This window comes from Aspergillus bombycis, assembly GCF_001792695.1.
Source record: "Aspergillus bombycis strain NRRL26010 chromosome Unknown contig00017, whole genome shotgun sequence".
NCBI classification, from domain to species: Eukaryota; Fungi; Ascomycota; class Eurotiomycetes; order Eurotiales; family Aspergillaceae; genus Aspergillus; species Aspergillus bombycis.
This window is the reverse complement of record NW_019170019.1, coordinates 100,088-125,612: the sequence shown is the minus strand read 5'-3', so window position 1 is coordinate 125,612 and position 25,525 is coordinate 100,088. Positions and strand designations below refer to the sequence as shown.

At 50.8% G+C, this 25,525-nt stretch overlaps 11 protein-coding genes across 11 annotated transcripts; 7 read left to right on the top strand and 4 right to left on the bottom strand.

The window, feature by feature from the left end:
* Positions 1–13: 13 nt before the first annotated feature.
* On the top strand, positions 14–905 carry ABOM_002124 (siderophore iron transporter; the record flags this gene model as incomplete). Its single annotated transcript, XM_022529254.1, has 2 exons — positions 14–48; positions 119–905. The coding sequence occupies 2 exons, from the start codon at positions 14–16 to the stop codon at positions 903–905; spliced, it is 822 nt and encodes a 273-aa protein (XP_022391920.1).
* Positions 906–1,494: 589 nt separating this feature from the next.
* ABOM_002123 (naringenin) lies at positions 1,495–2,880 on the top strand (the record flags this gene model as incomplete). Its single annotated transcript, XM_022529253.1, has 6 exons — positions 1,495–1,549; positions 1,601–1,702; positions 1,755–1,923; positions 1,971–2,094; positions 2,152–2,576; positions 2,637–2,880. The coding sequence occupies 6 exons, from the start codon at positions 1,495–1,497 to the stop codon at positions 2,878–2,880; spliced, it is 1,119 nt and encodes a 372-aa protein (XP_022391915.1).
* A 451-nt stretch (positions 2,881–3,331) lies between these two features.
* Positions 3,332–4,622, top strand: ABOM_002122 (glycoside hydrolase family 88/105 protein; the record flags this gene model as incomplete). Its single annotated transcript, XM_022529252.1, has 3 exons — positions 3,332–3,953; positions 4,043–4,473; positions 4,536–4,622. The coding sequence occupies 3 exons, from the start codon at positions 3,332–3,334 to the stop codon at positions 4,620–4,622; spliced, it is 1,140 nt and encodes a 379-aa protein (XP_022391914.1).
* A 596-nt stretch (positions 4,623–5,218) lies between these two features.
* ABOM_002121 (ankyrin repeat domain-containing protein) lies at positions 5,219–6,040 on the top strand (the record flags this gene model as incomplete). Its single annotated transcript, XM_022529251.1, has 1 exon — positions 5,219–6,040. One exon carries the CDS (start codon positions 5,219–5,221, stop codon positions 6,038–6,040), a length of 822 nt encoding a protein of 273 aa, XP_022391917.1.
* Positions 6,041–8,074: 2,034 nt separating this feature from the next.
* Positions 8,075–10,052, bottom strand: ABOM_002120 (sugar porter family MFS transporter; the record flags this gene model as incomplete). The annotated part of the gene is made up of 7 exons (XM_022529250.1): positions 8,075–8,339; positions 8,390–8,482; positions 8,547–8,758; positions 8,824–8,973; positions 9,030–9,391; positions 9,452–9,909; positions 9,970–10,052. The coding sequence occupies 7 exons, from the start codon at positions 10,050–10,052 to the stop codon at positions 8,075–8,077; spliced, it is 1,623 nt and encodes a 540-aa protein (XP_022391916.1).
* Positions 10,053–11,645: 1,593 nt separating this feature from the next.
* On the bottom strand, positions 11,646–12,284 carry ABOM_002119 (SDR family NAD(P)-dependent oxidoreductase; the record flags this gene model as incomplete). Its single annotated transcript, XM_022529249.1, has 1 exon — positions 11,646–12,284. One exon carries the CDS (start codon positions 12,282–12,284, stop codon positions 11,646–11,648), a length of 639 nt encoding a protein of 212 aa, XP_022391975.1.
* Positions 12,285–12,808: 524 nt separating this feature from the next.
* Positions 12,809–14,890, bottom strand: ABOM_002118 (uncharacterized protein; the record flags this gene model as incomplete). Its single annotated transcript, XM_022529248.1, has 1 exon — positions 12,809–14,890. One exon carries the CDS (start codon positions 14,888–14,890, stop codon positions 12,809–12,811), a length of 2,082 nt encoding a protein of 693 aa, XP_022391976.1.
* A 1,785-nt stretch (positions 14,891–16,675) lies between these two features.
* Positions 16,676–17,398, top strand: ABOM_002117 (uncharacterized protein; the record flags this gene model as incomplete). Its single annotated transcript, XM_022529247.1, has 3 exons — positions 16,676–16,727; positions 16,813–16,878; positions 16,968–17,398. The coding sequence occupies 3 exons, from the start codon at positions 16,676–16,678 to the stop codon at positions 17,396–17,398; spliced, it is 549 nt and encodes a 182-aa protein (XP_022391981.1).
* Positions 17,399–19,175: 1,777 nt separating this feature from the next.
* On the top strand, positions 19,176–20,519 carry ABOM_002116 (FluG family protein; the record flags this gene model as incomplete). Its single annotated transcript, XM_022529246.1, has 1 exon — positions 19,176–20,519. The coding sequence occupies one exon, from the start codon at positions 19,176–19,178 to the stop codon at positions 20,517–20,519; it is 1,344 nt and encodes a 447-aa protein (XP_022391982.1).
* Positions 20,520–20,928: 409 nt separating this feature from the next.
* On the bottom strand, positions 20,929–22,303 carry ABOM_002115 (FAD-dependent oxidoreductase; the record flags this gene model as incomplete). Its single annotated transcript, XM_022529245.1, has 7 exons — positions 20,929–21,029; positions 21,096–21,255; positions 21,309–21,342; positions 21,405–21,738; positions 21,789–21,843; positions 21,905–22,202; positions 22,275–22,303. The coding sequence occupies 7 exons, from the start codon at positions 22,301–22,303 to the stop codon at positions 20,929–20,931; spliced, it is 1,011 nt and encodes a 336-aa protein (XP_022391983.1).
* A 1,632-nt stretch (positions 22,304–23,935) lies between these two features.
* ABOM_002114 (uncharacterized protein) lies at positions 23,936–25,275 on the top strand (the record flags this gene model as incomplete). Its single annotated transcript, XM_022529244.1, has 2 exons — positions 23,936–24,061; positions 24,130–25,275. The coding sequence occupies 2 exons, from the start codon at positions 23,936–23,938 to the stop codon at positions 25,273–25,275; spliced, it is 1,272 nt and encodes a 423-aa protein (XP_022391984.1).
* Positions 25,276–25,525: the final 250 nt, after the last annotated feature.

The following is a 25,525-nucleotide window of genomic DNA, read 5'->3' as shown; positions in this document are numbered from 1 at the left end:
TAAAACTTTCACAATGGCTATCATTATTGATAGCTTCTACATGCGCAAGTCCTTCCAATCCCGTCCTCATGCTTAGGTATCCGATGCACACTTACTGACTTGTGGTGCAAAACACCAGTTGCTGGAAGTGTGCGCGGCCTCTACTGGGACTCATATGTCTACGTGGCGAAGCTTGGAGCTATCAGGATTGGGTCTACTACGGCAATACCCTCACTCTTGCCCTCTGTGTCGCCGGGCCTTTCGTCGGCCTCCTCCAACGGTGGACGCATCGGTACAAGGCCATTCAGATTGCCGGTCTAGTGATCAAAATCATCGGCATGGGAATTATGCTAGACAGGAACATGGCGACTGCCAACACGGGCGCCATGGTGGTGGCGATGATCCTCGTCGGATTCGGCGGCTCTATGTCGGTTGTCGGATCGCGAGTTGCGTCGCAAGCCTCCGTCCCGCACCAGGATGTTGCGCTCGCCATTTCGCTGTTGGCCTTATGGTCGAAGATTGGTAGAGCTATCGGGTCCGCGATCGTGGCTGTGATCTGGGCGGATCAGATGCCCAAGCAGTTGCGACAGTATCTGCCATCCAATGCCACAGAAGCCGATGTAAAGAAGCTGTTTGGTAGTCCGACGTCCATTCGAAAGTTATACAGCTTCGATGATCCTATGCGAGTGGGAGCAGTGCGAGCGTATCGGCACGCGCTATATTATTGTCTTGCCACGGCACTGGGACTCGCATTTATCCCTCTTATCGCGTCGCTGTTCCAGCATAATTATTTCCTGGGCAAGTCGCAAAACGCAGTCACGAATGTTGGAAATGACGGACTGCCCCTTACAGAAACTTGTCGATCAGAGTTACAGCCTCCCAAAAACAAGACAGAGGCGTTTCTGCGTTTCTGGGCCGGTAGGTAAATGGAAAGCCTACTGGTTGGGGCAAGATGCAAGTTGTAGTGGAGGGAGATGATATGTTCTGTGTGCTGTGAAATGGACTCATTGTCCACATATGGTAGTGCCAATTGAGCAGATGAGCGTGCATAAGAACACGAATATAGTGACCTAGTGAGAAGAACCACCTACATATCCCTCTCCGTAAGTTTCTATGTATAGGTCTGAAGTACTTCCCCAAGAGACGGTCAGTGCACAGTGATTGACCAACTGCCATAATCTATAGCCTGCCGTTGGTTGGTTGTCTCCGACCTGAAGACTGCCAATCCGTAGTGCGGATGGCGTGCCTCAGCCCCGGTATAACATCACTTTAACGAGTCGTTATCACTTCTGTGAGCCAATAATTCGGCCCCGTACCGCCAGCGTCTGACTCAACACGTGTGGTAAAGCTTGCGTGCTTTCGCGCATGCCTTGGTAATCATCGGAAGGCGCTCCATGCGGGGTTCAGGTGTTATATAGCACTCAATCTTCAGGATAGCCTATTGTCCATGTATTCGTTTAGCCATCTGGTCCTCTCACAAGCATTCTCTATAGCACTAACCCTCTTTGGTTCAACATGCCTGCCAAACTCATTGACAGATACGATCACGTTCCAGTGACAAAGGAAAACCGTGAGTGGTGACCCCTACATACTTCACCTTTCAATGAGGCTGATGAAATAGTCGATTGGGCTGAGCTTGTTACTCTTGACCTCAGTCAATATGACCAACCCGGAGGCAAGGAAGAGCTTGTGAAGCAATTGGATCACGCCGTGCGACACGTGGGTGAGTATTCAAGATGCCCATGTATCGCGTTGTCTAATATGCTTGGGAACAGGCTTCTTCTATGTCAAGAACTTCAAGATCAGTCAAGACGAAATTGATCGCCAATTTGCTCTCGGTCGCGAGTTCTATGCCCTTCCTCTAGAAGAAAAGCTCAAATACCACAGTGCCTCTGACCTCGAAAAAGGCGAATACAACGGTTATAGACCTGCGGGACACCGGGAGTAAGACTTTCACCCCACCCATTGAGAATATGCACTAATCCCTCCAGCCTTGGAAATGGGGTCAAAGACAATGTGCAAGTCTACAACATCCCCAAGTTCGACGGCTATCACCAACGCCAGCAGCCGCCTATTCTCGGCGACCATCTGGAGGAAATCGAAGCATTCAGCCGGGTAGGTACCAGTAGCCTATACCTCGTCAGATCGACTTCATAGTAATGGTGAACATAGAAATGTCACAAAGAAGTTGTCGAAAAGCTTCTCCGTCTATTTGCCATTCTCCTGGAACTTCCTGAGGACCAACTTGTCCGGGACCATCAATATGATGTGAAAGGCGAGGACCATCTTCGATACATGCACTACGCAGCACGCGGCGCCGAGGAGAACAAAAAAGTGGGCAGTATGTACGTTCCGGGACATACAGACCTGGGCACGGTCACTCTTTTGTTTCGCCAACCCGTTGCTGCATTGCAGATCCTTAATTCTGAGGGTCAGTGGAAATGGGTTCGTCCACAGGATGGAACAATTACGGTCAATACCTGTGATGCGTTGACTGCTCTTACGGGTGGTCTGATTAAGTCAAGCATCCATCGCGTCCATGTGCCACCAGCTGATCAAGCGCATGTTGATCGGTTGGGAGTATTATACTTTGCACGGTGAGTTCGCTATCGAGGTTCGCGACATGGCTAATACTGATTCCTGTACTCCGTACCCAGGCCGAATAACCACGTCGTGCTGGACCCGATCCAAAACAGCCCTCTACTCAACCGACTGGGGCTCACGCAGAACGTCTTCACAGAGCTAGGGCAACATTTGACGACAGAGCAGTGGGTCAAGGTGCGACAGACTCAGCAGCAAAGACGCATACGGGATGCGAAGATCTCTGAGGATGGGAAATACACGTATCGGCCCAAGGATCTTGAGATCCTTCCAGGTCTGCATGCGAAGGTGTACAATTAGTTAGAGATGATCATGACGTCATGTCTTTGTTCAGGAATCCAAACGATTTTGGACATCTTACCTATAAACCTATCATCTTAGATCCAGCGGTAGAGTCTAGATTGCTACGGTGTGGCGGAGCACTCTTAGGCAGGGTTGCCATTTCCTTGGCTAATATTAAGGTAATCAACAAAGACCGAGAGAAGAAGACACAGCGGGAAATTCCACCATTTAACATCATGCTAGAGCGTGTTATCTGCCACTAAATTTAAAGTTGTGGGGTATCATTCGTGGGGTTTTCTGCGAGGAAGGCAGGCGATAATTCATCCGTTTCTTGGCTTAACAGCTACTTGTATACCGGTCAAAATAACCGAGGCTATTGGATATATAAGATCATAGAGCACGTAGACATCCATGGGTGCAGGACAGACCAGGATTGGCCATTATATTAGTCTATTTCACTCTTCTCGAGATGCGACCATCTCTAGCCCTCGTCGCCGCTACGGCAGGCACCACACTGGCTGCCAGCAACAACAACTACACAGAATGGATGGCTACATCTTGGTTGTCCAAATCAGTGCCCCTTTCCCGGAACTACGCGTACGGAGTGCTATACCGGGGCATTGAATTCGCACATAACAAAACCAACAACCCCGAATATCTTGACTTCATAGTGTCTCAACTCTCGGGCGTTGTCAGCGATGCAGGCGAGTTGATCAACTATAACCTGAGCGATAAGATCTCCCTCGACGATCTGCGGATCGGTACCAACTTCCTGGCGGCTTGGGCTGCCACTGGTGAAGAGAAGTTCAAGCTCGGTGCCGATACTCTCCGACGACAGATCGACCTGACACCGCGCAATGAGGGAGGCGGGCTCTGGCATCGAGACCCTACTTATCCCAACCAGATGTGGCTGGATGGGATCTATATGTCAACGAACTTCTACGCGCTGTACACTGCATGGTTCGATGCAGACAACAGCACTGCGTGGGATGATATCATGCTCCAGTATGACTTAATCGAGGAGCATTGTCTGCGGGAGGATGGGCTGCTTGCCCACGGATTTGATTACAGTAAAACTGCTGTGTGGGCTGGTATGTCAACCATGATCGCTGAATCGCTGTTTTACCCCCTCCCATTATCCTCTAATATCATGAGGCAAGATAATAACGATTACTTGCAGATCCCGAAACTGGTGCGGCTCCACTCGTCTGGAATCGCGCCTTAGGGTGGTATTTTATGGCCCTGGTGGATATCCTGGATTACTTCCCGAAGTCTCACCCGGGCTGGGAGGCCAACCTGAGCCGCTTCCAGAAACTCGCACAAGTGCTTAAAGGGACCCAGGATGCAAGTGGTGGCTGGTGGCTGATCATGAACGAGCCATATCCAAGCGACCCCAGGAACTACATTGAGAGCAGTGGGTCTGCAATGTTCACGTACGGATTCCTGAAGGGTATGCGGAATGGATACTTAGAGACAAGCGAGTATTCACAGGCGGCCGACAGCGGGTACAAGCTGTTGGTTGATAAGTTTCTGAGCAAAAACAATAACGGGACATTGAACTGGGAGGGAACGGTGGAGGTAGGAAGTCTCAGCAGCAATGGAAGTTTCGAGGTAAGCCCTGATTCCCAGCGAGTAACGAAATAGTGAGGGTGGGTTTAACTGACTGCGTGCAGTATTACATATCGGTTCCCGTGGTGCAGAATGATGTCAAGGGCGCGGGGCCGTTCATGTACGCGAGTTACGAACTTGAAGCTTATTAGTACATCGTGACCAAGACGAGAGGAAAGGCTCGAACGAGGAACGATCAGATTCGAGAAATGAAGCTTCTAGCCAAGGGCTCAAGCGCAGGATGTTATGCTAGAACTACACAGAACGTTACCATTTGAATATAAACTCTTGACATTGCGATATCTACCTTGGATTGCTCAGCACGATTGTCGCTAGGTCTCTCTACTTTGACGTAACTATATATCCAACATGGACTAAAGCTGGACAAAAGTGAGAGACGGGAGCCATACGTCTCAGACTTCACTCAGAGCGGAGATACAATCCTTGGTTTCCTGCTACATGGGGGTGTCTCCTTGTCCTTCGCCCTGTGGTTGTTAAGAAACAGATGCCATGGTTGGAACATTGGTAGACATCGGCTACGTTTCCGTCGTTGACCGGCACTAATTCGCTCTGGCAATTAGTAATGCATGATTGCATTCTTTCCCTCCACGCAGTTTCTCCAATTTGGGGTAAAGTGGGCGTGTGGTAACGCCAGGTATACCTGCCTTCTTTTCCTTAAAGATGGCGAATCATTCCCCGGGTTACGAAATGTTCAAAATACCGTCCTCGAAACAGCAATGAGTCCAAAATGCTTTTCCCGACTGAGGTGCTGTTGTTGACGGCTCGGTTACTGGATCCCTGGGATCTCATCAACTTGGCCCGAGCAGTCCCAGGGCTAAGATATGAATACAAACCAAAGTACTGGGTCGAAATCCGAGACAAGAAAGGGGACAATATTTTGCACATTGCCGCAGCATATGGAATGAACGACTTTCTCGTGCCTCTAATGCTCAAACCCGGTGACCTCTCGACACAGAATCAAAGCGGCTTCACCGCTCTACATCGAGCATGTGGGAATGGGCGGACTGATTCCGCACGTTTGTTACTTGAACAAGGCGTAGATCCGAATATTGCGGGCAAGGGTGGTGTGACGGCGTTGCACCTGGCCGCTTCGGTTGGAGATGATGAGGCCATCCGCTGCTTAATCCAAAGCGGAGCCAGCCTAACCACCACATCTCAGGGAGGCTACACAGCCATCCACTGGGCTGTGCACAGGCAACAGCATCAGGCGACCTCAATATTGGTTCGTGTAGGAGCAAGCTTGGACTGTTGGGACGCTCAGGGCTGGTCGCCCTTACACTGGGCGGCTTATCAAGGCGATACAGAGATGGTGGAGCTGCTTCTCCAAGCAGGAGCTGACCCGAACGCCGAAGATCATGACCGCTACCGGCCTTCCGATCTTGCACTTCGCCAGAGACAACATATGGTTGCCTTGCGATTAAGCTGGTCCGAGCTCGTGTTCCATTCTGTGGCTGGCTGGGTCCGTATATTGGAATGCCTGTGGCACTTGATTCTGGAAACTCGACAGTCTCGGTTTAACATGATGGGCTTAGTCGTGAACATTGAGTAGCACTGAGGGCAAGGCAAATCGTGCCCACAATCGATGAAGCGACGCATATTACATGTGACCTAATGATGGCCTTCGGGTTTCAGCTACCTTGAATACAAATGCAAGGTGCATTCCAGCATCCATCAGGGCACGTATTGACGACACCTAGTTGGTATCCTCTGAAGAGTGATCGTATTGTCCACAAATCCTGTATCCTAAAGCTGGCTGGACTGGACGTTCGGGTTGTGATGGCCATATTGAGCCTCTTTTGAACCTGAGCGCAAAGGGTTTACCGGGATGAAATATTCTCACAATATTGCTTCCACGATGTAATTGCAGAATGTCGTTTTAAGTACCCTTCCTGTACGGAATTCGCCTGAATTAGTTAAGAAGAACCCAAATGTCCTTGCTAGAGTTGAACGTTCTACCGCCATCGTCATATAGGAGGGAACTGCGGCCTTGTCGTTTTATTCATATAGCCTTGCAGGCATCAGATATCAACCGGAGGGCAATATGATGCTCCCTCCGGATAGGCGACCTCGTCAATTCTCCCGTGAATATGGTTGACCACTGTATAAACAAGCCACGATTGTGGTAGAATTGACGAAGGTCAACTAAATGTCCTGTCCAGATCCAGGAGTAAGCAAGCCGGCGGTCATCCTTTAGAATCTCACACTCTATGAGGAAGACCATACCGGATATATCCGAAAACAGGCAACCGTAGCGGTGTGTGCCTGAATATTTTCGTGGCCGGCGACGTGTGATTGGCTCTTTCCTGCCAAGACCTTTTAAGTCTGACGTCCGCTGCTCCCGGGTTGCCCGATCTGGTAACCCGCGGAAGGGCCGCGGCTTAGCCCTCGTGTTCCGCCCTTCGAGATGACACGCGACTATCGTGTTTGGTCCATCTCAATCGCATCGTGTTTCCCGCTTTCCCCAATGGACCATGGGGTTCAGAGATGGTGTCAGCGTGGATTGTATATTGCACCACGCGGGATACTTTCCAAATCGGTCATCCAACGCTCGTCAAAAGTACCACCATCAGATCCTGACATTACCTATCGATCGAGAGACCCGAGATAGACTTCTCGCTTATTCCATTGCAGGGATGTCATAACGCTGGATCACTGGCAGATGCAAGCATCGGAGCTACCGTTCACAGAGCCCTAAGCCACATGGCCAGCAAGTGGTAAAGATGCTCGGTTATATCGGATGTGAACCCATGGATGCTAGCTAGGCTCCAGCATTTCTGTACAACCTCGAGACTTCCTTCTTGATCAATTTCTCTCTTTCCCTTTCCTTCTTTTTCTTTGTGTTTGTCATGCCAAGCCGGCTCCAACACTCGGACCGCACAGCCAAGCCTCGTAGGATTGTTGGGCCCGCACGGCCGCAACTGTCTGGACGCCATCAGGCCTGAGCACAGAAAGATCCAGTCGGAAGGCTCTGTCTCGTGAATCCTGGTAAGCATTGATCCATGGCGTTGAGTTAGACTCCCAATCAAGTCACTCACCCACACAACAGCTGTTGGACCCGACACAGTGGCCCCTGGGCCAGCGTGCGCTGTGATCGTGCAAGGAGGGTGGCTTGCAGCATGGCTACAACTAAATTCTAATATATCCGATGACACTCAGTGTGCTATGACCTTGGCGATATGCTTGTTTTGCGCCATCTCAAACTTGGCTTGTTACAGATACTGCGACCACATGCGCCAAATGTCGGTGGCTGGATTGCTGTTCACAATGAATCGAAACTGGGTTCGCAAGCTCCAAATGAAGGCTACGGAGCTAGTCGCACTGGCAGGAAGCAGTGCTACCATCTTATACCCCCCCGACGATCAGCTTTAGATAATGATCAAAGTTCAAGTAGAATTGCGGATAGGCTCTAGGTCTCTAGTAGCCTTAAATCAAGCCAAGGAAGGACAACGAACGCATAAAGCAGACTGTTAGAAACTGACTTGGGGAAGAAAGCAGCCCGGGGGAAATCCCATTGGGCGGGCGGGTATAAGTGATATACATGCGACCAACTCGACGTCTATTACATAACTCTCCTCCGTATCGCTCAAGCCTTGACCTCAGTGGTACTGTCATCGCTTTCGAAGGGCTTGGTGGGTGCCGGGGCTGTAGCGCTCTCGCGACGGATGGCCTCCTCGAGGTACTCTGGCTTCAGTTGACCGTGTTTATCGTAGCGGTAAGGCTCTTTGATCGAGATGGTCACCGCGTCGAAGACGTTCGTAGACTTCTTGAAGATGTTGTCCATCTCCTCCAGGGAACGGTAGCGAGTTTCCGGGAAGAAGAAGTACACACAGGGGAACATAAATGCATTGCTGGTATTGTCAGTTAGAAAGCACTTCCAGAGCATCATGGCAACTCTTACATGACCGCGAAGATGACATAGGTCTTGTACCCGATGTTGGTGAATGAAACAGGCGTAATCATCACCACCATGAAGTTGAAGATCCAGTTCGCGCTGCAAGCATATTAGTTTGGCCGCAACGTGAAAGCCATGAAGATGACGCTAGACAGGGTCGTACCTGGTTGCCAGTGCGTTGGTGGGTGCACGAATGCGCAGGGGCACAATCTCTGCCGGGTATAACCAGGTCATTCCCAGCCAACCGATGGCGAAGAAGGTGTTGAAGACGAAAAGGAAGACGGCCTGTCCAATACCAGCTCGGCTGTCACCGAGGTGCGTCAACCGGTAGTTGGTGCCCGCCAGCACAGCCATAGAAATCGACATGCCTGCAGCCTGTGGAAAGATCGGTGTTAGCAGCGGCAATTGGACAGCAGACAGACAGTGAACAGGCTAAGTACCCCAAAGAGCATGAGTGGCCGGCGTCCAGCCTTTTCGATGATGAAGATCGGGATAAATGCAGCCATGAGGTATTCTGTGCCGTTACAGGCGGCGAGCAACTTCGGCAGATTGCCCTCGCCCAGACCAATCTCGGCGTACAGAGAGGGAGCCTAGGAGATCATCTTAGTATGATGGAGCAAGATCAGGAGCGTGGGCCATCTCTCACATAGTACGTGATCAGGTTGATTCCAGATATCTGCTGGAACATTTGATTGACATAGGCGAGTGCGACACGATGGAATTCTCGGTACTCGCTCATGTCGAACAGACTTCGGTAAGAGCCCTTGGACATCTCCTTCACCGTCTCCTGGATCGATTTGAATTCGTTGACGATATAGGGGTCGTCGCGGGGCTTCTCATTCAGGTACTCGAGAATTTCCAAAGCCTCGTCGTTGCGGCCCTGCATCACAAGCCATCGGGGAGACTCCGGCAGGTTCATAATCGAGATGAAAATCACCACGGCGAACAGAATCTGGAAGGCCAGTGGAAAGCGCCACGCCACCTCACTGTTGGGGATAAACGAAAACCCTAACTCACGGTTATCAGCAATGCCCCTTTCCTTGGGCTAGTGGACCAGGTCGGACTCACCGTAGTTGATCCAGTAACTGAGTGTAATGCCTCCCGTGATGAGCATACCCTCAATCATGACCAACTTTCCACGATCGTGGGCTTTGGATGACTCGGACTGCCAGGTGGGTACCGTACTCGTGTTCATACCATTCCCAATCCCAGTCACAATGCGACCGATAATAAAATGCGGCAAATGAAACGCGGTGGATTGCAAGAGAGCCCCCGTTGCCATTGTGCAGCAGCCGATAAAGATGGTCTTGCGTCGACCGAGCGGATTTCCGATGAAGATTGTCAAGATGGCGCCCACAAAGCATCCTAAATTGTACGATGCGACGGCAATGCCCTGGTTCAAACTGCGCTGCGATTTCAGAGCTTGGTCGATGCCCTCCGCCTTGTCATTGATGTCGGGGAAGTATTTAATGAACGAGGGCAGGTCCAGGAGACCCCCGGTGACACCCTGATCATATCCGAAAAGCCTGTTTACGACCCCAGTCAGTTGCCAGACCGGATATCATGCGACAGAGGCGGCGCCGTACAAGAAATCAAGACTGCCCAGCGAACTGATCGCCAAGTTCAGGGCTCTGCCTCTAAATCCAAAGAACCTCGGTAACCCAAACATGTTGTTCAAGCACAGCGCAACTGGCGCGAATCGAAGTTTGGACGAGAAAATGGGAGCTGGTAAGATCGCGCGCCGCGACTAGTAGTTATTTAAATGTAGTATTCGACCCCCCCTCTGCGCTCTCGGCTGGATCAATGCGGTAATCCGAGCCCACAGGACGTCTCCAGGGCCTCAGGCTGGCCAAGATACGGGGAAAGACGCTATGCTTTGCGGGGATTGGACGTGGCATTGTGGGCGCCCTGGGGAAGTGGCTTGCCGGCTCCATCGTCCCTAGACTCAAAAGAGTAGTTCGTACAGTTCAGAATCAGAAATTGGACCAGCTACCCATGACGTACAAGCCCTTGGCAATGGCAGCGAAATCCTTGGCGCAAGGAAGAGGGTCATAGAACTAATATAACGCTCTGCTACCATTAGTGGACGGCCGGCTTAGGGCTTGGGGGCTTGGGGGCTAATTTACGAGCGCGTCTCGGCACCCGCGCAATGGCTTGCCAAGGAGGTGCAATGGCCTCACCCAACCGACACACACCCTGGTCCAACAGCAAACGCAATGAACCCGATCCAGCAAGGGCCCAGCGTACGCTCTGCATGCTTCAAGCTGTTTCCTCGGAGCGAATCGTATCGACAACCCAGCGACAGCACCCCTTCTCTGCACGCCAAGCTGAGTCATGTCTCCAGAATAGGGCCATGCGGGGGATGAGGCTAAGCAAACGGCGGCCCACGTGTGATGGAGTGCGTGCCATCGGAGACACCGGATATATTATGTGCGTCAAGTGAGATTTCATGGAGTGGAGGAGCTGCCTATCACTACGCTCTATTCCCGCAGAGACATATAACTACGTACCTACGAGGGTTGTCGTCCTGTGTCGGAGATACTGGATATATAAAATAGGTTGTGAGGCTCCCTGATGGAGCCCAATCAGAGTATATCCTTCTTGTGATCAATCGTGAACAGAGTTTTTCCAGGCGCCACGAAATACTTCAGGCCAGCCACACGCGGGTATTCAAATAGTGCTACCAGGATAAAAGCATAAATTATTAAATTTATATCATATGTATTACGGTAAATCGGTAGAAAATAGCACTGTAAATACTTCTAGTTAAGGTGCGATCCAGGCAGATCAGAGCCTAGGTCCGGTTATGCTGGCCTTTTGGCCCAGTTGGGAACAGTCTTGCCTGGACACCCAACTAGAATACATAATGTGGAATGTGACTACAGTCAACCATAGCTTGTCATCCAAGTTGCGTCTTTCCGGATCAATACACTTGGCCGGACACTTCAGATGAGCATTCGAAATTTGAGCGTGTCCTCTCTGACGATCTCGTCTGCTCCACTCTCTAACTCTCCCATATCCCACCTCAAGCTTATGAAGCCACTAGATGCCCACGGTCAAGACATTTGCGAGAACCAGACACACACCGCTGGACAACGAGTGATATCATCTATGAGGCTACCCCGATGTTAGTACCGTCGTAGGCTTTCGGTGTCAGAATATGTACTCGCTTTGACAAAAGTCAGGCACATTGTCCGCACTGTCAGATTTTATTCCACCTAGATGCAGCGCTATACGGACAAGGCTTTCGTCAGCATACGTCTCATCCACATGTTGAGTAGAGCGGTTGAGGGCTAGCTTGCTTATTCCGTATGCAATAATAACCGCTGTGACATAGAACCCCTATGGACGTGATATTAATAATCTGTCTCCTACTATTCCGAGGGCCTAGTAGAAGAGGTAGTAGCTGGTGGATAGCATAGCGCGGATCCAGATAGTTGAGATCAATGAGATTGGCATGCTCATTCGGATCAAGTTGATGAAGCTTTCCTGTGAATCCTTCAAGCCCTCCAATCGAGCCAGCATTGTTGACAAGACAGTCCAATCGCCCATTGAACTCTTCCTGCATCGTTGACTTCGGTCTGATGTACGTTTCCGACTTCGACGCATCTCCGGGAAAGGCTCGAACATGTAAATCCGGATTCTTGGTCGTTGGCCCGTCGAGTTCCGCTTTGAGCTTCTCGAGATCTGACGGCGTTCGAGACATGACAATGATATCCGTTGCCCGTGCTTGTACATACGCACGTGCACTCTGTGCACCGATTCCTGTGCCCGCACCCGTAGTTACTACAGTGTAACCACATGGAAGCTGGACATTTTCTGGATGCATTGATGGTGTTGGCTTTTCGTGGATGGTCTGCGTGAAGCTAAGCCCAAAATCTATGGAGAAAAACCGGCCCATCCCTTTGAGTCCTAACCTTACCACTGATAGCTAGCTAGCCGTGTAGCTAGACTCTTTAGCGGCAGGGCTCTACTAGTTTGTGAGTTAAGAGACCTTCCTCCTTCTTTGCTGGAAACGCACCGCCACCCTTTCTACGATTTCAGTAACTTCAGCTTGTGGGGCGACCTGAACTGCCGAGCTTCACCCAGGGTTCCACCATGAACGGACTAAGGACGGACTCTGACGGAGTTACCGAACCATATACTATTGGGATAGAAGGTAGCAGACAGATGTCTGCATGGTTATGTTATGCCTCAGCACCCAGTCAAGTCGATCTATACTCGACCTCCGGATGGAGAAGTTACCCTATTCTTAGTGCCCCCGTATGCCACCGTTGTACTAAATGTATAATAGTAGATATATCATAACGGTGGCTATGAACGAAGAATCAATGCTGCATAGTAAAAAGACTCATGATCATTGAACGCTGTGTTTGCCTAGCACTATCCCATTCGATATACAAAGCAGAAATCTTAAGTCCACATTCACCAATCCGCACACATGCCAGTGTACTTATCGTACACAGTACCGTCAGGACATCCCGACTCTCCTGTAGAAGGACCACCTGTAGAAAGACCGCCCGTGGACAGACCGCCCAGCGCAGGGCAATACTCGAAGTTCATACAGCCTCCGGAGGCCAGGGCACAGTTCTTGCCATTGAAGACCTGTCCAGGGGGGCACTGAGGTGGCTCAACCGCCACACACTCTTTCGTCTTCTTGTCAAAGACGGTACCAGGTTGACAAGCAGGTGGCCTCTGCGCTACACACTTCTTGCCGTTGAACTTCATTCCAGTGGGACAGGCAGGTTCCTCGGGATGGGCACACTCCTCTCCGTCAAAAATAAGTCCGTCAGGACAGTTGGGGACTTCTCCCACACATTCCTGACCGTTGAATGCGGTTCCGGGAGGACACTCTGGCTTACTATCGGAGACACATTCGCCATTTACCATGGTGTATCCTGGCTCACATTCCGTGTTCACCAGGTTGATACACTTTCCGTTGCTCCACTTGTGCTCCGGTGGACACTCAGGGTCCTTGGGGCTAATGCACTGCTTCGAGTCCCAAACCGTGCCTTTCGGGCAGGTGGGGATCCCAACGATGCAGCCGCCAGCAACTAAAGTAGACCCGGGACCACATTGAGGGACGGAGCTGGTAAGACAGTCGCCCTCGCCGTTATGGACAGAGCCGGACGGACAGGAAGGCGTGCTGGTGGAAACACAACGGGTACCGTCGAATGTTGTATCTTCAGGGCAGGTTGGGATGTGCGGGGTGACGCAGTCCTCGCCGTCTAGGGTGTTGCCCTCCTCAGCACATGTGGGATTATGGGTGGTGGAGACGCAGTTAGTCCCGTCATAAATGAACCCGTCTTCACAAACAGGCGGGGAGATGCTTGCACAAATACCCTTCTCGAACCTAGTGCCGGCAGGGCAGTTAATTTCGACAGTAGAAATACAGCTTTCTCCCGAGAGGGTTAAACCAGGAGGGCATTCGGGCTTCTCGATGATAGCGCAAGTGGATCCTTCCAGGATGTGACCAGGAGGGCATTCAGGGAGCTCAGTGAGCGTACAGCGATTGCCATCCAGTTTCGCGCCAGGGGGACATTGGGGAATCATCGTAACTAGCTTTTGGCAGTACTTGCCCACCTGGGTGAGGCCGGGGGGGCATTGACCGCTCGAATCAATTTCGAAGCGACAGACGTCACCAGTCCAAGCCATACCGTCCGGACAACAACGGGCAACACCGGAAGCAAGATCAGTGGAGACGACATTACCGGGAGGGCATTGGGCCTCCTCACTAATCACGCACTTCTGCGAGTGTAGATCCAGTTCGGATCCAGTTGGGCAGGTCGGCTTCTCAGTTGACGTACATTTCACTGTCGTAGGGTTGAACGTGCTGCCCTCAGGGCAGGATGGCGGAGTATCAGACACACACTCGCCGTTCTTGAGCTGGCTTCCTTCATCGCACACGGGACCAACAATGGAAGCACACACTCCAAGGTCTTCATTATACTCTGCGCCAGCAGGGCAGAGGGGAGAGCCAACACTGATACACTTCCCGTCGCCAAACTTCAGGCCTTCAGGACATTGGGGCTTCTTCACACTAACGCAAGTCTTGCCATTAAAGGAGTAGTTGGTAGGGCACGCCGGCGTTTGTTTCGATAGGCAGACTTTGCCGTTATACTCAAGACCAGCGGGACAGGTTGGTGATCCGGCCACACACGAGTTACCCTTGAGGGTGGTAGGCGGCGGGCAGTTGGGGAGAACACTAGACACGCAAAGGTTCCCGTCGTACTCGCTTCCGTCGGGACAGATCGGCTTGAATTTCGAGACACACTTGTTATCCTTGCGAATAAAATCCTCCGGACAGGTAGGTACGCCAAGGACACAGGTCTTGCCGTCGAATTCGGTTCCCTCCGGGCAACACTTCACAAGACCCGAGCTCGGATCCATCAGGGGATGAATATCATCGAGGGTGTACTTGGCTCTACCACGGGAGGAGCCTCGGGCTTCCACATGGTATGCAGAGATACCAAGAATGAGGGCCAATAGGCCTTTTGCTTGGACCATGTTGACCGATATGAAGGAAGAAGGAACGGATGACAATGCAAAATAAGGATTGAAAAACCCGGGGAGATAATGTTTTTTTATATCCGCGGTCGTCGCAGCTGGGTGCGCTGTGCGGTGCTATCGTGTTGGCGTCTGGCTTCGTTCAGGATGGCAAAGGCTTGTTCCAAACCCAACAAAATGGGTCAAGTTCCCACTCTGTATCATAGCTAGAACTTAATATCGGCGATCATCGCAACTTAGGGGAAAGAGAGGACGTGTGGCGAGCTGAGATTCAATTCACGAGGGCTGTGTCTCGCTGGATCTCGGCATCGGCGACGGAAGAAAGTTGAAAGGACGGTATTTGGGTCTAGGTGCTAGAGAGACACGATTTACGGACTAACTAGGGGCATTAAATTTGATATCCCACTATTCTTCATACGGGCCGGTCCATAGATCTCCATTAGGTTCGAGTCAAGTCGGTTGGTTGGTTGATGGATGGCCTCGTTTGTACTTTTTTTGTCACCAATTATACTTCGCCGTGATTTGGATTTTTGTAGCTGTCTTAGGCCCCACTCAAGCAGATACCTCTATTAACACTATTACCATATGAAGCCTAGAGAGTAAGAGAGTTTCGTCCATGGCCAGGTGAATCGAGCTTGATTCGTTGTCTACCGGGAATCTTGGGACTAAGATCGCCATGTCTCCACCTGCCTGTGGGGTAGCTGAACTCGCTTCGGTAGCTGAAGATTAGTAGCGTGCATCACTAGCTTTCCTATATGGAACGCGGTAGCCCAAACGAGAAAGCTGAAGAGTGAATATGTCGAATCGACTGCCACAGGCAGACACTGGATGATCATGCACGGTCCGTGCCGACAGCTGAAAAGCCAGAGCCACCTGCCTCTCGGCTCTCTTTTCCCCTGGTGGCCCAATTCCCATCAACTTGCAGCGAGACAGTGTAGACTAGTTGAACCTTACACAGTTCGCGTGAAAGGTCCGAGCCATCTTCCTAGTTGGCTCCAGTAGAAGTCGGGAAAGCATATTTCAGAGATTTGAAAACACTCTGCACGAATTCATTGAGGGCTATCTTACATGACGTGGTGGACTGGGGAGCTCGGGTTGTATTTGTGGGCGTGGAGGTCTAGGGAGTATGCAAGGCTCGGCTTCGGAATTCTACGGCTAACAAACCTCTCTTCCTGTCTGACGTCTCTGGTAGCTGATCGAGCAATATTCCCTATCTTCTATTCCGATCTTAGACCACGTTCAGAGGAAAGATTCGGAGGATACGCACCAATCATGATTGGAAACAAAATATTGGAAGGAAGTCCTGGTTCATTTGGCCTCAAAGCCCGCTGCTCATCCGTGCGTCTCTGAATTATTCTGCTGGGCATACTGTGGGGTAGCTGACAGAGCTGCCAGCTGGAATTACGCAGGGGTGCAGATCGCGAGAGGCGCAGATCCGATAGTGAGTGTACCTATCACACGAACAAGGCTCAGACACGTAGTAACAGCTCCACTACGGTGCGAACTCTTACGTGGCCACTACCAATACAGTAATTTGTTTGCTGAAAGTAGGCCGATAGCACACACAGTATTTGGTGTCCATCGTGGTACTTCGGTCTTGAAAATGAATAGCCACTGGCATATATATTCGGACGAACCCGATCTGCCATTCACCCACTGGTCACAATGCATAGATCCGTTTAACTCTATTCAAGTTTAGCTTGGAACACTCTCTTTGGTGAGGCTTCTGATGATCATAGGTTTTAATCCATCCCTGCTCTTTATCTTCCTGTCAGCGACTGCAGTATGAGCTACTCGGGTCGCCATGACAAGTGGATCTGGAAGATGCCCTGCCAATGTCTAGCGACAACTACAGAACGGCCTAGAATACCTGCTGCTCTGGGGGAGGCACGTCCGGCAAAGGATCTGTCAATGGTGTCGAGTTCGCCTATTCCTGTTGAAATGGGCCACTGAGCCCAACAAAACATCCATCACCGGTGTAGATACTTGTGAGCGCGCTAAGCACCCTGCTGTCGAAACCGAATATTTGGTAATATTATGGACCTCTAGAGATCATTGCTTCTTGGTGACTACTCAGGGTTATGGCACCCCTCGGGCAATATCGTCTTGCTGGTTGAAAAAACGGGTCAGGTTATCGATGAGCGAGACGAGGAAGTTGGTTATGCAAAGCCCGTGGAGGCAGCTCAGGCTCATTGTGAAAAGGAGGCCACAGCTTCGTGTGAGGTGGAAAAGGCTACGCTCAGTCAGATCGAAAAAGTCGAATGCGAAAGGAAGATGACCGGGACGTGCAATGCCAACGCTACCGCCACTGCCGAAGTGTTGAAGGCTCGATGTGCACAACAGAAGGCTGGATGCGACAAGATCGCTGAGACGGCCAACTCTCTTGAAGCAATAAAGGCGCAATTCGAGGATGAGAACGTCACCCTTGGTCAGACAAAGAGGGCTGAATGTGAAAAGGGGATGGCGGAGAAGTGCGAGTTGAGACTTCTGCGGCAGTCGCAGCATTAAAGGCTCAATTCGACCAAGCCAAACCGGATATTAGTTCATATTACCAATGGTATGAAAGCCAATATGAAGCCGAGAGGTCAAGCCAGGCTAGTGAATGGGAAGCTGCTGAAGGTAGACTGGAGGCCGAGAAAGCAGAGCTTCCGAAAGCTCTTGACATACTGAAGGAGATAAATACTAGAGAAATTGCCTCTCATAATAGTAGCGATATTAGTATCCGGCTAGCGAGTATCGACTCTATACTAGAGTATAATATTTGCCCGATATTCAGTGGAACAGAATTCACGACAGCTACTTTGTCTGGAAATACTGCCAGATAGCAAGTCAACTGTAATACATTTATTATTGACCATTGGTATAGTGATCAACAATACCCGCCCGGCTTTATTGTTCAGATTCTGTGAGAGACAAGAAATTCGTGATTACAAAGGTCTCTTCTAGAATCATGTAAACATCTGTTATGAAGTTATACCAATGCCTAGTACATCAGGGATGTACCCAAACAAGGCTCCCAACTATCCGAACCGTGCATTTATGGAGTGCATTGATTAAACATATTCGACCACAGCTGTGTGAAGACGGGGACAGTGGTTTCTGATGCTATATCAAGTAGTGTGGTGATCAGAAAGGATGAGGACATCGCTGTGACATGGATAAAGCCGATCCTACAGAGTAGTTCCCCTGCTCTTGATCAGCCTAAGTAGTGAGTTGTTGTGTAGGCATACTTCATCGACTTTGGTTTCTACTATACGGCCATATATAGCCGTGGGCCTTCTCAAAGAGAATACAATTACCTTCTATCCCATGAGGCCAGGTCAGGGTCCTCAGCTAGAAGAGGATTTGTGGCTGGCATCACCACAAGATTGGAGAACAGGAATTTCAAAACAAGAGATGACTGAGCGTAGGTGTTAGCTCGGAAGCGTCGAGTGTTTTTGACATCTTTAAGCGCAGATCTGGTATTTTTATCTTAAAGGGTAGCCGTTGCATACTATCATGGTCACATACGGCTGCTGTGATCCGCTGCCGCGAGTGGGTTAAATGGCATGGATTCATCAGCAGCTTACCTTTTCGAGAAAGTCGAAGGAGAAATGTTGATTCGAACACTTTCAGAACGACACAAGCATTTCCGGCTCCAGCCCTGTCGCTGGGATGCTTAGGTAGAGTGCTTACGGAACAGAGTTCTGACGAGATGTGCAAGACTCTACCACATAATAGGAAGCCCGATTCCTCCTGGTAAATGTAAGTGAGAGGCTTATATTCCCCCACAATGGCGCAGGAAACGGACTGTTCTAGAGAATTAGTTGAAGATATCAGAGTCGTGGTCAGCCTTCTCCACTGGAAATTCCGAGATAACATGCGCAATTCGGCTCATTAGAAGCCAGACATAGCCCACATGGGCTTTGTAGAAAGGATGAACTATTATTACTCACACCCAATGGTCTCAATTGAAGATGACGTGTCCAAATGGCCCCTCGCTGATTGACAGGGATCCTGCTGCATAACGGCCAGTGAAGCTTCAAGATACGGTCGACTAAGTGGGTTCAGCTCGAGAAGAATACCACCGCGAACTCCACTCTCCCGTGTTTATAACTAATCAATGCTTCGGATTCTCGATGGAAAGCCTCATGGTGGCCTTAGCTCTTCCCCCTTGTTCTCCATCGCCTTGCCTTATCTTCTGTGATCTTTCCTTCCCGTCCTTCTCTAGTCTTTCTTCATTTTAACACTTCATTCAACTAGCATATTGGGATCGGCTCATTTTGTAAAGTGTGGCTCTATAGCAATGGAGCAATCCAGCGCAGTTTGGGACACTTTTCTCGCTCAGAATGATCGGGTCGAGTTTGTCTGGCTGCAGTTCATTTCCTTGACGTCGAATCCCCTCATCCGCATGATTCCAACAAAGAAATTCTCCAACATGCTCAAGAACGGTCAACTCCTCTCGATGACCAGTGCTGTTCTCCATCTCCTTCCGGGCGACCGGCTCGCCGAGGGTGCCAGCCCCACGGGGAAGCTGCACCTCCGGCCAGATCTTAGCACTGCATACTGCCAGTTCGGCTCCCATGGGACTCGTGCCGTGGTTAATGTGGACTGCGTTGATGAGCATGGCGTCCCCATCGCGGAATGTGCGCGGTCGAGACTGCGCGCGTTGCACGATCTGCTGGAGCGTGATACTCAAACCGCTCTCCTAGTAGGGTTCGAGGTGGAAGTCATGTTCCTGCGACCACGGGAAGAAGGGAGCAAGGTTATAGACTTCGACGCAATCAATTGCGAGCATTCGTTCAGCAGCATGACTCCGCAAGACCGAACATACTTGGATCTGGTCGAGGCTGTGGCCCATGCCTTGGCGACCGTAGGGATCGCGTTGGAACAGTTCCACGCCGAGGCAGGCCCTGGTCAGTGGGAGTTTGTGCTTCCGCCGGCACGCCCTCTCCAGGCGATTGATCTGCTCCTGCGGGCTCGCGAAACCATCATGATCGTGGCCCGAAGCTTTGGTCTACGGGCGACCGTCTCGACGCAACCCATCCCCGACAAGCCATGCAATGGTGCCCATGTGCACCTGTCTGTCAACCCTTTGGGAGGCCATGAAGAAGCCCAGACTCTGGCAAGCGTAGAGTCCTTTTTCGCCGGAATTATGAAGCATCTTCCTGCAGTCCTGGCGTTTTCGCTTCCCCATGATATCAGCTACAGTCGTGTTGCTACGGGGATCTGGAGTGGAGGTGAGTATGCCGCCTGGGGATGGGAAAATAAAGAGGTCGCACTGCGCCGAATTCAACACAATCGGTTTGAGCTGAAGTTAGTGGACGGCCTATCGAACCCGTATTTGGTTCTGTCGGCAATTCTCAGTGCTGGGCTGGACGGGATGGTAGCCAACTTGCCCCTGACTGGGGGCCACTGTCATAAGGCCGCTGCCCGGCTATCTTCGGAGGAGCGCGAGCGGCTTGGTGTCAAAGTCATGTTGCCCTCGACGCTCGATGAGAGTCTGGCGGCATTAGAGGCCAACCGTTGCATGCAAACTAGGATGGGGGACTTGGTGTCGGCCTATACCTGCCTCAAAAGAGGGGAGGCAGCATACCTTCGTACGATGGACGACGATGAACGGAGGCGCTGGCTCATTGCCCGGTACTAGAAAGAAAACTAGTATCTCACTCTGTCGACTGTGGACTACTTCGTGCGGTGCCACTTGCTCGTCCCATTGCCGTCAAAATTGCGTGTAGGGTTGCTCTCCGTCTATCTAGGCTCCAGATAGTTGTCTGCCATGAATACTCACATTGACGGGCACTCTGTGGCAAGAAAGTAAGCTCTACGTCGGAAAGAGAATCTCACATGGGATAAAACAAAGGACAGTGAGTAACCTCCGCTGAGCCAAGGAGAGCAGTAAATTGAAGCACATATCGGAATTCGTTGCCAGCCATGCGTGCGACTACTACAAAGAAACCCGCCCTTATTGACCCACACGCGAGAAGCTCAACTTTGCCTGTCGCCCTTGACATTGATTCCCTTCCTCTCAGTATGCTTTTCATGTAGCTGGATTCCATTCACAGCTTAGATTCTGGGAACGGAAACAGGAATTCCTCGACCAGATCCCTCACCGCGCGTGCAATTCCGAAGCTGAATATATAGCCGCCGCCCGCAACACCTGCACGATAAATTGTTAAATACTTTGGGTACTAAGATGGCTGACGGATGATTCTTCTGCACGCACCGTATGCATGAACTATCTTTTGTCCTTCGCTAACCGCCTTTTCGACGCGGACACCAGACTTTCGAGATGGGCGAAGACCCACGTTGTGTCCAATGATCTCACTATCCATCGGATTTGCTGAAAAGTGCTCTGGCAAATGCCGATTGATCCTTGTGAAAATCTAAACTCAGGGTCAACATTCTTGGTCCGTAAGTGGGCCGGATGTCTGCTTACATCCTGCACCAGGTCCCAGTCAACGTCAGGAGATCTTTGGTACGATAGTGAGTATAAATGAATAACGTCGCCGGCAATTAGTTTATCGGGTCTTACACTGAATTCTTTTGCCTTGTGCCACCAAGCACGACCGTCCCATCCAGTCGAGGTATCGCATAGGTATATGTTTCGCCGGTATCATGCATGAAGAGTTTATCGTAGCCGCTCTTCACAACGACGGTCTGACCTCGGATCGTCTCGAGATCATGATCATGCACATCCTGCAATGTGAGCGAGCCAAATCCAGTGGCATTAATCAAAATGTCATGACCAAGTTCACGAGCGTCGGACAAAGACTTGAGATCCATACGTCTAAACTGTACTCCTGATTTTTCAAGCTTCGTCCTGAACCAGGGGAGGAAGACGTCAGGTCTGAGAATAAGAGACTTGTCTAAGGGATACATCAGCTCAGTTGATAAGGTGGAATTGTGGTTGACTCACAGGAAGTTCCAATTCTGGCGCCTTGGGGCAAGGTTTCGGGAGGAAGGAAATGGAACTGAAAGATGTTCTTCAGGCCATGGACGTGAGTTATCGCCAGGTCAGCCAGCTAAACATACCTCCGGCATGTAATCCTTCCACCAAATATCGTCCTCTGTTTTGTCATCGTGGAAGTCCTCAATGGTGATCTGTTTGATACTAGAGTCTGGGTATGCAATACTCCAGCGCCACAGCTCAGCAAATGCGTCGAGTTGCATTTTGGCTTCGCGAGCCGAAGAACACCCTCCAGCGATGAAACTGGCTCCAGCCCATGGGCTGGTCCACGCGATTGTTGGCTCGTCACCGGGGAGGTTCCTCGCAATTATGGTGACTTTATGGTTTCGTGAGAGAACAGAAGCAGTTGCCATGCCAATAATCCTGCGAGTGAAGACATCACAGTCAGCCAGGCAAGACAGGAAAGAGCAAGACCCTGGAGACGATATGGCATACCCTGCCCCGAGGATGGTTATCTGAGCCATTTTGTTGCACACGGTCCAGGAAGGTCGTTGTTGGAGTATGGCGAAGGCAAACATTGCGCTTTTAAGATGGCGACGGCGGTCACATGTGGACGCTGATGGATCCCCTTGAGATTTAGTAGAATACCTATCGGAGACTTGGCCGGTAGGTTCTATCGCTAGGAAGTCTATACAGCCATGTTACGATTATCCTGTCTCTCCATAGCCTCGCCTATGGTCCATTTCGGGAAAGCGCACGGAATGCAATGCTGGGTGGGTCGCTATGCAACTAGAGACCTGTACTATCTACTCCGCTCAATACCTCCCTCGCTGCCTCGGAATAAAGACGTGGACGTGTTTGATCTATAATCCACATTACTGGTCTACAGTCGGTCTCCGCTAAAATAATTCAGGCTCAGTGCTTGACCCAGAGACAATCGGAACGGCATCCGTAGAACGTCGGCCGGCAGACCCGACCCGGATGTCTTAAAAGGGTGGTCCTGCTCAAGAATTCACTTGACGAAACCATTGTCATATCAATGTTCACGGAGTGGGGTTCGGTAAATGTATCGATTAGAAAGCCGTAAAGTTTGGGGAAATCCGAACCTTGGTCTGGAGCTATATAGGGAATGCCCATTCCTGTGGCTTGGATAAGGCGTGCGGGGATATCTCTCTTATCACACCTTGTCGGGAACCAGTCCGTCTTAATACCCTCCTGCCACTTCCCTAACAAGCCAGCTGAGAAAGAGTTAAAGGTTCGTGAAGACGGTGCTGGTCAATGGCTTCCAGGTTGGGTTCACCTCATTCTCTGTCATATGTCTCCTCGTAGCGCTGATGGTACGTCCGCGTTGAGTCTCAATACGCCCGACAAGACGGAGGTCAAAGATAGGGCGCGCCTTAGACGCTCACCTTCATAAGCTGCCTCTGTTCGTAACTTGTTTTGGAAATTCTATCCTATTGCCGAGTCACCTCTTTGCAAATCAATAAATGTCACCCTAGCTAGGATGGTTGGCCACTTCTACTCTCATGGCCAAGACGATGATTGGGCTAGAAGTTCTATCCGTTCTTGCGGCCTTCGACGTTTTAGGATTTGTGCCCGGCGTCATGGGTCTCTTATCTGTTGCAGCACTCATCATCTGACGAAGGGCCGACAGACAGACAGAGCAGGGTGAGGCACGACCATCAAGAGCCGAAGTGGAGCCTCTCGCATAATGGCCGAAAGAGGCAGGTGGGGCGCCGTCGATTCTTCTATGCAGTAGACTTGGTTGGTGTATTGCTCTTGGGGGGTCGATAGAACTGCCTAGCCGGCCGATTAAAGTCTCTTCCTGGGCCTTATCAGCGATTGAGGTGACTCCACAGATCAAAGATTCGTCCCACTCGCGGCAGAGAGGAGAGAAAAGTCCTGGATAGCACGACCCCGCATTGCGGGGAACCCTAATTCAAAAGCAAGTCACATCTTCTTCTTCTTCTTCTCCTCGTCGACGAAGCCACCAGTGATTCCAGCCTATCCAGGCTAGGCATCCATTGCCCGGTCAAGACAGAAGACAGTTTTGAGCTACTCTTCCATGACAGCCTATCGAGTCCGATTCGCCTCACCAGGCGGTCCATGCCGCAGTACTGTCAGGCCTGCGTCCGCCATCGGATCCCATCCCTCGGATGCCACAGAACCCTCCTCTACGCGACAAAGAAGCCGCTCAGGTTGCCGCGAATGTCGGCAACGAAAGGTTAAATGCGATGAGACCTATCCTGTGTGTCAGCGCTGCCAGCGGCGAGGGTCGCTCTGTCGGCCCGACCTACGCACATCGCATTGGCGGTTTGAAGTCCCATGGCTGACGGATACTCCATTAAAGGATATACCTCTCGTGCCAATTGTAGACAGCAAGGTTGATGTTCGGTTGATGCGCTACTGGCTTGTGGCAACCAGTCAGATGTTGTCTGTCGATTCCAGCAACAACCCTTTTTCATTTCCAATCCTCAGATATGTTACCGCTTCGCCGTCTCTGGCCCACTTGCTTCAGTCCGCTAGTGCAGCACAGGAGGCATACTTTTACCAGCCTAAAATGTCAGTGAGCCTGGAAAAGCGAGGCCAGGCACTTTCCGCTTTGCGACAAGAACTCCAAACCCGAAGTAGCTCCTTATCACATTGCTTCCTGACCCTTCTAATGCTCGGTATGTCCTCATCGTGGATGACAGTGGGCCCCACGGATTACGGAAGGGAGCACCTTGTCGCCGCTCGAGCCGTAGCGGACATGATTCTGAAAACGAGGGATTCAAAAATGGAGGAGCTAGATCACCTCACGATGGGTATTTATGTCTACTGGGATATGACTTGTTCCTTTTGTCTAGACCCCGTAGATCACCTCATTGAACGAGACAACTCCCTCAAGATGTACGTGAAGCAGGCTCGTCATCAGTTCCACCCTATCACCACTCACTCGATAGACCTGTATCATCTCCTCGGACAGATCAGTCGGTACTGCCGGATGACGGTGGATGGAGGCGGTCGTAATCTCGTCCTTGAAGCATATTCTGAGAAGAGCTTGAACGAATACAAGTCCATCGAAAGCGACGCAACGGCCCAGTTGCTCACTGAAGCCTTTCGAAAACATGGCCTTCTTCTTCTTTATCGCTTCTGTGGGAAGCCTGGGTTCTGTGAAATTACCACCCCCGTTCTGGCGGAGACTGGGCACTATATACATCAGCTCGCACTGGATATCGTGGAACTGATCTTGCAAGTCAAGTCCACTTCACCTTATCTAAACCTCCAGACGGTACCACTGTTGAGTGCAGGGGCAGAAATGACATTGTGTGACGCACTGCAACGCAATCAGATCCGGCAACGACTGAAAGAGGTATATTCGACGAATCGCTTGGTGTCCACGCTGTGGGTACTGGAGCTTTTGGAAGAGTTATGGGGAGTTCACGATACGGGGAGCACACATATCACGTGGCTGGAATTAATGCTGAACAAGAACTGGCGGTTAAGGGAGGGCTAAACACTTGCAACCAAGCTGTAACTATAATCCTAATAGTGGTCAGGAGGGTACGCCGTGCGATTCTTGTTCCACGCTTCCTTCATGGAAGAACATATTACTCTTCCAAAAGCAGTGTCAATCATGTAGATCTACCCGGTGCACTGCCCCCGTCCTAACAACCCCTCCTGAATTGACTGCGGTACATAATCTTCTGGAGGTGGGGGACTAGATCATTATCTCTGCATATTCGCATGGTGATAGCTTGCGATCA